Here is an 11891-nt window from a genome sequence, read left to right on the forward strand (position 1 = left end):
ATGTTATGAACCATGAGACATAATTATACTAGTAGAAGATATTTTCTTGGAAGATATACACTTTATTGTAGGCCCATAAGGTCAGGACTGTACGAGCATAATCCAATGTTATAAATCATACCCATGCTACTTCCTAGAGTAGCACATCCGTAGCTAGTATTCACCTCTCCACTCTTCCTATCCATATTTGCTCTCTTCACCCAATAGTATTTGCACCCAAACACCAAATAGTATTACCACCCAAACAAACACGGACAACAGAGTCAAGAACCAATGATTCAGCAAGGACACAACGGTAAGAAACGAGTAATGTTTCTTCGCAAAATGAACAAGCAAACAAACAACAAACGAGCAAAAGTAGAAATAGTTAGGCGATGTTGGATCCATACATGGAAATGGGAGGCATTTAGAAACACATGCCTTGCAGAAGCTTATGGAAACATTGTTTCTCAAGAATACTAAGTACCCAAGGAAGAAGCACAAGGACTCTTCGTCAATGTGCCGCTGGGAGGCGCGTGAGGAAGCATCTCTGTCATGTTAGAGATGTCTTCAGTGATGGGAGCACTGAGGCACATGTTGAGGTCGTTGTGCTTGACGAACTGGATGCAGAAAGTGACACCGAGCTTCAATTGTTTAGTCGTCCTAATTTACTAAACGATTATTACTAGGGGTGTCCCTTGGTCGTGTACATGCTGTGGGATTAACTACCCACGTGCTTCGCAAGTATTCCCTTTTCTGCTATGCATTTAGTCAATTGTGTCCCTTGGATAGAAAGCCACCAGTGGCTTTGTTTTCTACATTATGGTGATGCACTGCACTGAACGGGAATTTCAACTTTTATCCCCTGCCTATCTGAAAGCATTTGGGGAGGTCAAAAGCATCCCTGATTTAGTGATGACCAGCAACAGGCTCCCACGATCAAGCAGATTTAATCGGCTTTCACGGATTTCTCATGACTAAGAATTAATTAGGTTATGTCTAGTTCTCATCTAGATGAGAAATAACTCAGTCAAATATAACTCCTACATCGTTTGATTTTACGCTATGTGAATTTTCTTTTATTTTCTTACTTGATTAATTAAATAGTGTGGGAGTTAGATGAGACTTTGCCACTTCTCAACTAAGAGAGCCATTCCATTTAGGGCGAGACAGAATGTGCGGGCACAAGCGGTCTAGTGTCCAAGCCGATTGAAACAGTGGCCTCAGATACCACATGGATTCTTGGCTGCACGCTAATTCATTACCTTTTCATTTCTACTTCGGTACAACCCCATTAAACACATCAACGGAGGCGCTACGCGGCCTGTCTACGTACCGGCCATACATGGATTTTTTTCTCTTTCTTTTTAATCTTGAAAAAATGTGGCCTGTGTACGTACATCACATACACTGATTTTTTCTCTCCCTCTTTTTAATCTTCAGAAAATGTGCGTCATGGGAGATTCAAACTCCAACCCTCAAGGTTCACTTCAAGTTGTAGTAAGCAACCAGTTACTTGTGCCCACTTGCTTTCTTTTTCGGTTCTTATGTGGCAAATATGGCTTTGTGAACTTTAGGCCAGACTTTTTTGTGTTTTTCAAACCGGGTTTTACTATGTTTTGTTCTGGTTTTTTGTTTTCTTGTTTTTACATATGCATGAACTTTTTTAAATTTTAACACTCAAATTCGTAGGCTTTTTTTTCTAATTTGTGAATCATTTTCAGTTTATTAAAAAATTTGCAAAATTTTCAAGCAAACATTATTTTGAAAATTTGTGAATATTTCGCTCAAAATTGATGAACTTTTTTTAATTCCGCAAACCTTGGGCCAGCTCAACAAGCGACCGACGTGAGCGATATCGTCGCCAGGTTGGGCAAGGCCTAAGTGGTTTTTTATTTTCTATTATTTTCTTCTCTTTTTTGTTTATTCATGTTTATCCTTTTGAACTTTATTATCGATTTTGATTTTGAAACATGTTCCAAAATTTGAAAAGTTGTTTAATACACAAAAAATGTTCTTGTTTTCAAATATTGTTTACAATTTTAAAAAATATTCTGGAATTTCATAATTTTTCCCTTTTTTCATTTATATTCACCAAAAGATTAAGAAATATTTTCGTTTTCAAAAAAGTTGATTTTTTAATAAAAAAAGTATGAGCTTTGCACTTTATGTTCAAAACATTCATCAATTGTTAGGAATTTGTTAACAATTTTTAAAAAATTGTTCAAGTTTGTAAAATTTCCATGCACAATGTGAAATTCCAAAATTGTTGACAAATTTCAAGAAATGGTTTGGACATAAGAAAATGTTCATGTCGATTTATAATGATACTAATTGTAAATATGCGAAGTATCAAAATTAGGGAAAACTACATGCTCACAGGTGCACCCGTCTGGCCTATTATGTCAGACACCTCTCAACTGTAGTTATTTTACTATTGATAAATGACTCCAACTTCTTGAAGAAAGCTTGGTAGAAACATATGAGGCATCCATGCCAGGTTTGAGTGACTTGTGACACTGTTTGCACGTTGCGACATGTCCGGCCATTTTATCAACCCATTGATCGAACCCAATGACTAAATTTGCTGCCTCCGCACCTATTATCTCAGCAAGCTTGTTGGATCATGTGTTGCAGCCGGTTGTAGATCTTAGACCACTTCTCTTTTCTCGTCTCTCATCTCTGTGTTGAAGTCAGCATAAATCTGATGTGGTGACTTTTATAGGCCTCCTACATCATCTTGTTATACTTACTCTTAGCTGTCAGACAATGCTGCCAGCCCATAAGACAAGTGCCTGACAACATCGCCACCAATGGATATACATGTTGCGCTGCCAAAACTATCATGTTTTGCAAGTTTGAGCTACTTAAAGTAGAGCTGTCACACCCATGTTGAACGTTTCCACCCTCGAATCCCATGTACGCGAACAGTGCTCATGGCATTTAGTAGGCGCAAGGACCTTAATCGGGATAGAATCCAACCTAAGCTGAAGCGCGCACTCTATGCGTCGGACACTGATGAGGCCCATTAACATTTTTATTTTTTATTTTTAAAAATAATAAAAAATATATTCTTTAGGAGAAAAATATATTACCAAAACAGTTTAATAAATATAAAATATATACTTTATCGGTCAAGGAAAAATGTATCAACTAGTTGTAAAAATTTCTTAATGTTTGATAAATTTATTCATTTATACTGAATAAAATATCCATGATGATCATGAAAAAGTGCTTGAGTATAAAAATAAACCATTTGTAAAAATAAATTTATAACATAATTTGGAAAACTAGAAAGTATTTTTTTAAAGATATTCTGGTGTGCATGAAAGTGTCCATGCTTTATAACTAAATAGGTAGGCATGAGAAATAAAAATATCCAAACAACTTATCAAAAATATGTGCAACGATAAAATGGGGCACATATAAAAGGTTTTCTCAAATATGTTTCACCGTCTAAGTAAAATGTTCGTATATAAAAATAAATATTGCAGTAACTTATAAAATAATAATTCTGAAGTAGATTTCAACTTGTATGGAAAATGTTTTTCTAAATTTCAACAACATTTCCCGTAGAAGTTTTTTTTAAACTTCTATGGAAATGTTGAAATGTATCATGAAATGACATTCAAAAATTATATTTTCGAAATATTTTAGTGTGATGATTTCGTTTTTCGCCATGAATTCGGCAAATGTCATTTCATCATTAAATTTGCCAAGTACCTACCTAAACCATTTGTCAAGAAAAAATTATTTTTTTATTTTTTTCTTCAGATTTTAATGTTCATCATATGCTCAGATGAGCTCAGAAGCAGAAGAGGACTTTAGGGCCTTGCTCTGCGAATTAAACCATGGCATATTGCTGTGTACTATAATAGTAGTTTACACACACCCAATTCAATATAGCCAACCCGGTCAACCACTACCGGACTCGCGGCCTATGCCTACGGCCCAGGGCCGTCGGCATAGGTCCTTTGCCGTCGGCATAGGTCTATACCTACGGCTGCCGTCGGCATAGGCCCGTCGGCGTAGATCACGTCAGCGTAGTCTTGTCAGACCGTCGGCGTACTAAAGCCGTTGGCATAGCAGCCTATGCCTACGGCTTCGGTACAGCCGTCGGCATAGTTTCAGCGTTGGCAAAAAAATGGACGAGACGGCGGCTAACGGCGCCGTTGCGAAGTCCGACCAACCAGGAGTTGCCACGTGGCAAATCTATGCCTACGGCTTTGCCGTCGGCATAGCCTTCCACGTGGCAGCTCCTGATTGCTCCTGGTCGTGGACTATGCTTACAGCAAAGCCGTAGGCATAGATGCAAAACTATGCCGACGGCTTTGCCGTAGGCATACATGCCACGTGGCAGCTCCTGGTATCACAACAGCCATCTATGCCTACGGCATTGCCGTCAGCATACTTGCTGACCAGAACCAAAAAAAAATTAGCCAAAAAGGCTAGCTATTTACAAATGCTTATACAAACACTAATAAGCTTGCACGTGCGTAAAAACACATGATTTGAAACAAGACCAGATGTGGATAGATTTCTCAAAAAAATGAAATTTCAAGCAGTGACAACACCTAGTTCATCAATCATACTAATAATTTATAATATCATTCTCCATGAATCAACATACTTGTTGAAACAAATATATATCACACGCCTTTGCATAAATTATATAATCTTTTATCTCAATGCACAATTTCTCAACACATGGTGGCTAAACGTTTACAATCTCCTGTAAATGAACTATAGTATGTGAACCATTTGAAATTTCGGTGTCATATTGTTACAGTATAATCCAGTCAGAAATTAGAATGCCCTTGTTGGGCAATGGACCATTTTAAAACTTCATCACCATCGTACCTACACACATATAAGTGTTGTTCAGTAAATAACCATTTATGTATCAACTAAATTCAGTAAAGGACTATTACTATGAGAAAATCAAGTGTTGTTCAGAAAAGAAAAGTGCCCATTATCACTTCAGTTATAACTGCTACTGCTAGCTGCTCTTGCTTCCCTTCGCATTGTAAGGGTGTTGTATTTAGCAACAAAACCTTGCATATCAAATTATATGGAGAACATATGCTGCAATGAACCATTGACTGATCTAAAAACCAACATTGGCATCCAAACTTGCCCAGCTCTCCATCTAAAAATAATCTTAAATAACAAATAAAAAAATTGCAACATCAAGTGAATTTGGGCTGAAGTGAATTTGCCTTTGGTTGACCAATATTCTTCGTCTTTTTATTCCAATATTCTTCATGTTTGGTTGACCAAACACCATCTCATATTATGATTTATGAAGCGGTCATTTAGTAACACCACAATATCCCAAAGTAGCAGGCATTTTATTTTCCTAAAAAAGAAGTAGCTGGCATATTCTTAAGCTTCTGTACAAGCTTTGCAAAGAAATTTTATAACCCCTCTAGATTGTCTAAGCAACAATACTGATTCCAGATTGCCGGTTGTATCTCAAATTGATATCATAAGTTAAATACTTGTGACAACCTACCCAGAAAGTCTCAATCTCAAGTATCATTGCTTCCAAATAAATTACTGTGATGCAACAACAGTAACTCGTAGATGGCAACCAGAATGAAATTGTATCAAAACGGACCAAATCTTGCCAATAAACCCAACACATAATAGAATTAGACCTTGCAATTATGGCAAGTTACAGCCATCAAATTTATTTGCTCTAATTCGCAACAAGAAAACTTTGATTTGTGATATGATGATGACCAGGCAGCCAAGGAGAAGTGGACATGCAAGAGAGGAGTCGTGACTTGGCGACCGTGGTTGTTCTCTGCACATACCTTGCTGCGGTGTTCGTCCTCCACCCCAGCGTCCTGCGTGTCCCGTCCTTGCCTCCCCGCGCCTTTCACACGACATATCTTCAACCTCCTAACCATCTTTGATGCACTGACGCTGAGTTAAGAAATCTGCCAGGAATGACATCGAAAATTAATAGTCAAGCACAATCCTTGAGATAACATGGTTATCGTAAAAGTACCAATATCTATCAGGAGACCAAACCTACTAATTTAAACCATGCTTCAAATCTTGTGCAACTTCTCCTATATAGAAGCATGGTTTCTTCTCATGTAGATGTGGGAAATCTGACACGAATGCATATATGCAATAAATTCTCTAGTGTCATACGCACAAGTTAAGTAGTTAACAAAAGTTTACTTCCCACTACTAATTTTGTACTTGTCATAATAAAGAAAACAGAGCTCGACATCACAGCAACAAAAGCGGTAGACTGGGAGCCTGGAACCATGCACACCAAATCGCAGAGCAGAAAAATAGCAGTACTACCTGGAGCAATAAGAAACTCAACGGACTGGGGCAACATTTGGAAAGAGACAAGAAAGTACTACAACAGCTAGCTAGGCTGAATTGAAGATCAACCAAAATCATATCAAGTATTTGTTGAGCATGATTATACACGGGAAGGGGAAGGGGTTCACGACATGGACCTTTAGGTCATGGCGTGGCTTGCATCTCTCCTCCTCATGTGCATTGGTTTGCATCCAATTCTTGCAGTCCAATCCATGGGCGTCCCCCCTCTCTGCATCTCTAGAACAACACGACACTTAAATTTCATCAACTTCCATTGCTACTTAATAAAAGAGGAGCAAGATGTATATGCTGCATAAAACATACATGGATACACCAACAGAAGAACTCGAAAAAATGTGCAAGTGTATGCTATCTATGGATACACTAACTCCATCAAGTACCTAGCACCCAAACTAAGAAAAAAAATCATTCATATGCAGCAGCCCAAACTCAACTTTGAGAGAGCGGACTGATTAACATTTTTTTGTTGGGTCGAATTTTTCACAAATATAGATAGAAGCACTCCAGAAGCTATCCGAATAAATCATAGAGGCTGGCCGAACTAATTGGCGCACTCAAACGATACAAGAGAGCGGCCTGATGAACACATTGTTAGAGACGCACATATAGCTAGTTTCTGTAGATCAATTAAGCTACTAGCTTGGTTGCTTCTTTTAGCTAGCATACACGTACGTGATTTGTTATAGCATACATAAACCGAACACACTTTCTTTATCAAAATTTTCACAACTGGAAGAACTCCAGCAGCTAGCTAGGCAGAAGTGAAGATTGACCAAAATCATATCAAGCAATGTGAAGCATCATTATACAAGGAAAAGGGGGGAACAGAGGAGTGCAGAGGGTCTCACCATGGGGGTGCTTTAGCCGATGTAGTGCACCGCCATCACGCCGTGGATGGAGCCTCCGTCACGCCGTGGATGGAGCTGCCGTCTCGCCGGAGTTTACCCGCCGCGTGCGTCCGCCCCGCAGCCACCGGGTGCAGGAGAGCCGACCACGAGGGGGAGCTGCCCGTGGGACTTGCGGTGGGCGTCGGAGAGGGCGGAGCAGAGTCGCCAGCGACACGCCGGAGTTGGAGGGGACGCCACCCTCGAAACCCTAGCAATGGGGAGGGGTCGTGGGTGAGCTCTCGGGGACGCGAGAGGCGTATCTGGCCGGAGGGAAGGGAAGATCGGCGGCAAGGGAGCTCGGATCTGTGCTGCGCGCCGGCGAGGGCTGCCGGTACAAGCCGGAATTGAGCGTCGTAGGTGGCGGCGGTGAGGTTTCGTGGTGGGGGGGGGAGGGAGAGACGAGCGAGAGGGAGAGGTGTGCGGTGGATTTCTGTCTCGATGATGTCTTTGCGGTATGTGTAGGTCTAGTGAAACCACAGGAGGGACAAGCCCCGCCACCGGAGGGTGAATGTACCTCAACGGCATGCCGGATCTAGCCATTAAAATCCACAAAAAAACATACAATGCCGAAAATCCTCGGGACCTGGCACAGTGTCGTCGTATGGCCCTTGTAGAGTGTGGTAAAAGTTTGAGCTCGTTTCGCAGAAGCCTGACCGAAGGCCGCTTGTAAACTACACCATCTCCGAGGTAGTATGCGGCTATCGAGAGAGAACTTCTCCGGTTTGTGAAGGAAGTGTTGCTCATTGCTTTGTTGACCTCGAAACTTCGTGTGCTCTCAAATGGGACCATTGCATGACACGTTCCCGGACATGACATTTTTCTGGGTTGCCTATAATATTCGAGACATTTATTGCATCCGTAGGATTTCAGTGCGGCAAGTTGCAGATCTGCATGGTGATCACCTGAAATGATGTCTAGAAGTGTTTTATTAAATCATATATGATGTGTTTGCAGTATGTGTAGGCCTAGTGCAACCAAAGGAGGGGCATCCCCCACCACCGGAGGGCGAATATACCTCAGCGGCATGTCGGACCTAGCCATTAAACTCCACGGAAAATCATACGATGACGGAAATTCTCGGGACCTGGCACGGTGTCGTCATATGGCCCTTGTAGGTTGTGGTAAAAGTTTGAGTGAATTTTGTAGGAGCCTGACCGGAGGCCGCTTGTAAATTGCAACATCTCCGACGTAGTATCTAGCTATCGAGAGAGAACATGTCCGGTTTTGTGAAGGAAGTGTGCTGCATGTTGCTCTGTTGGCTATTTCAACCCTCCATCACACTGTATACATATATTAAGACACAATGCAAGTTTTAGTGGCATTACTACCCCTGAAGGCCCCCGACCGGCCTAACCCTTACCCGTTGACCCTAAGATCCAGGCCTTTGACTTTCACCGGACGGCCTTTGCCCGACGGACTTTTCCACCTGGTTGTGATAGGCCAGCCCATAGAAACATTTCAGACCAAGGTTTGGGCTCAACCCACCACAAGATTCCCTCCGGTTCGACTCGACATGGTCATTTCCACCCTCCAAGTGCTAGCAGCAGCACCGTCTGTGAAGGGGGTCACACTCTGGAGCCGCGTGCTCGGTGTTTACACCTTCCATCATAATCCTAGAAAGAATCTGATGGATGTAGATATAAATTTTGTCTCTTTGGCCAAGGAATGAAAAATAAACAAATAAGTCAAAATAAAAGGGTATTTTTTGTAAATCTGAAGCAAACATGATTTTGGTTTGTTCAAATTTGAAACATAGTATAGCAACATAATCCTTTCAAGATTTTGATAAAAACCATATAAAATTTGTCAAAATCGATCGACGTGTCAATTACTTATGATTTTAACAAAGTATAAGGACCTATATGCAAAAGTACATGAGGTCACATTTCTAACATACTCAAAAACAAAAACAAACTGGATATTCATAATCTACGGAAAATTCTACCCCAAATCGATGTATAATTTATGTATGTTTAAGTTTAGATAAGTTATAAATTAATCAAATTTTAACTTTCAAAAATAAAAATAATTTAAAATAAAAAACAGATGATATCTATGCCTACTGCACGGCCGTAGGCATAGTTCTCGGCCAGGAGCTACCAGGAGGCGCCACGTGGCGGATATGCCTACGGCCTTGCCGTAGACATAGATGGAAAATTATGCCTACAGCTTTGCCCTCGGCATAACTATACCACATGGCAGCTCCTAATAAAAAAACAGATGATATCTATGCCGACGGCCGCCGCCAGGGCCCATAGATTTGACGGCGTCAGCACACCGTCTGTCCCCGGGCCACCAGAGCCACCTCTATGCTGACGGCCTAGCTATGCCTACGACTGCTGTAGGCATAGATCGATGTATGCCGACGGCCTTACTATGCCTACGGCTGCCGTAGGCATAGATAAGGCCGTAGACATATAAGGTTATTCCGGTAGTGAACTACCGCTACCCTCAGCATCAGCCATTCTGTGAACTTCTTGACCGGAGGAGTGGAGCACACAGCCGGTGTGCTCCTTAAACCATACGACAACGAAGTTCTGTCAAGTGTTGAACTGTTGCGAGAGGAGTAATGTGACGGTGACTCAATTCGATATAGCAAAGTTGATACATTCATCCGAGATGGCTGATTAATAATGGTAAACGTGGGCTTTTTCTTATTCCTAGACATGACGACCGTGGGCTCTGGGCTACAATATCTTCCCATGCACGCATCCACTTCGACATCAACATACATCACATTATTTTGGCAGCATTGACTTTGCCATGGCCATAAACATCTCCTTGTTGGCCGTGAAATGGGCGAGCATCTGCGCCCTGTCCGGCAAGCACGCTCTGACCTTCTCGTCGGAGGCATACTCCTTGGCCCAGCCGCACAGGCGAGGGAACTCCTCGGCCGTGACCAGTGTCACCCCGGACACCTCCTCGCAGACGGTGAGCCAGTGCGCGAACCCGCAGGCAGCTATGTCCACGAGGCCAATGGCGTCGCCGGCGAAGAACCTCTTCCCCTCGAGCTGCGCCTCCAGGAGCGCGAAGTTCTCCTTGATCTCCTTCATGAACCCCTTCTGCGCCTCGCCGTCCGTCCACATCGCCAGCCAGAACGGCTTCGAGCACTGCGCACTCAGCCAAAATCATTACTGGTACGTAGCCAGGAGGAGTTTACAGGGAAACAAGACCGCTAACTACTAGAGAAAGTACGAGCAGAGTGAGACGAGAGATCAGGTCATGTACCTTGTCGTCGATGAAGCGGGACCAGAAGCGGGCGGTGGCGCGGTCGTACGGGTCGGTCGGGAGAAGGGGCGGCCCGTCGAATGTCTCGTCGATGTACTCGACGATGATGAGCGACTCGCAGACGGCGCGGTCACCATGGAGGAGCACGGGCACCTTCTTGTGGACGGGATTGCTCCTGAGCAGCAGCTCGCTCTTGTTGTGGAGCTCCTCAAGGATGAGCTCGTAGGGAACGCCCTTCAGGCGCAGGGCGACCTCGGCGCGGTGGCTAAACGGGCTGTCGAAGGCGCCGATCACCCTGACGGCCGCCGGTGCGCTCATCTTGGCTCGCTTCCTCTGCTGGAAGTCAAATGTAGATTGTTGTGAGGTCTGTGCGTAATGGCCTGTTACTTTGTGGTATTTTATAGCGCTTGGATATTGGACTGGCTTAATGTCGAGGCTATTTTAATCGAGTTGGTAATGAAACTTCTTCGGGAAGAACAGATTGTTTTTGTTTCCTGAGCACAAGTCAAATGTTGCTGTCTTTGCGAGAAGCTTCCTTGTTGCTTCGCTCCATACAGAGTGATCGATAAAATAACGTACTGCCTCCGTTTTCATTCAATCCGCGTATTAGCTTTAGTTAAGTTTTGTAAACTTTGATAAAATTTATCAACAAAATTTTTAACATATACAATAACAAATAAATACTATTAGATTTATTATTAAATGTACTTTCACATCATATAGATTTGTTATAGTCAGCGTTTGTACTTTTTCTATAAACTTGATCAATTTACAAAGTTTGACTTCAACCAACTCTAATATGCAGAGTAAATAAAAACAGAGAGAATACTAGGCCAGGCCTATTTGTTTCCATCGCCAAATCGCAGGGAGTTGTAGCAACAGCAAGCCAACATGAATGGGCGTCTGATACAAAAAACTCTTTCATATAAAAAAAGCTCTATAATATGACATTTTAAAGAAACATATAATTTCGGTGAAAATTGTTACTTAGCGTAGTTTATGACTAAAATCAAAATTTTAACTGAAAAAGATAAATCAAGCAGTTACCATCTTCACCATCCTTTGCCCCGATCTCTAGTGGGTGTCTTACTACCACATCTCCGGTTGCCACCGCATTCTAAAACTCCTCCTCTGACTTCAATAATGTCTGTCATTAGGTCAACCTCGTAACCACACAGTGACATGATAAGGGTTGGTTTGTGCCACCTCATTTGTTTCTCTATCGGCTCATCAACCTTCTTATAGGTCTCTGTAGCTGGCAATGCCACCTTTTTGCACTATTGTGAAACACCGCCTCCACCATCCATCCATTAGCTATATCGGCCTTTCCTCTCGGTTTGGAGCATGAAGATTTCTATCTCTCTCCCATCCCCAACATTACCCCACCCTCAAAACTCTAATCTTGTGGACATGGTCCAGGGATCAGTG

The 11891-nt window shown here is 42.3% G+C and overlaps 1 protein-coding gene across 1 annotated transcript; it reads right to left on the reverse strand.

The window, feature by feature from the left end:
- Nucleotides 1-9802: 9802 nt before the first annotated feature.
- Nucleotides 9803-10846, reverse strand: LOC125549297 (probable glutathione S-transferase). The gene is made up of 2 exons (XM_048712741.1): nucleotides 10464-10846; nucleotides 9803-10345 (listed from the first exon to the last, which is right to left on the reverse strand). The coding sequence occupies exons 1-2, from the start codon at nucleotides 10779-10781 to the stop codon at nucleotides 9974-9976; spliced, it is 690 nt and encodes a 229-aa protein (XP_048568698.1). The 5' UTR covers nucleotides 10782-10846; the 3' UTR covers nucleotides 9803-9973.
- Between the last annotated feature and the right edge of the window lie 1045 nt (nucleotides 10847-11891).

This window comes from Triticum urartu, chromosome 3 (genome assembly GCF_003073215.2).
Source record: "Triticum urartu cultivar G1812 chromosome 3, Tu2.1, whole genome shotgun sequence".
Classification (NCBI taxonomy): Eukaryota; Viridiplantae; Streptophyta; class Magnoliopsida; order Poales; family Poaceae; genus Triticum; species Triticum urartu.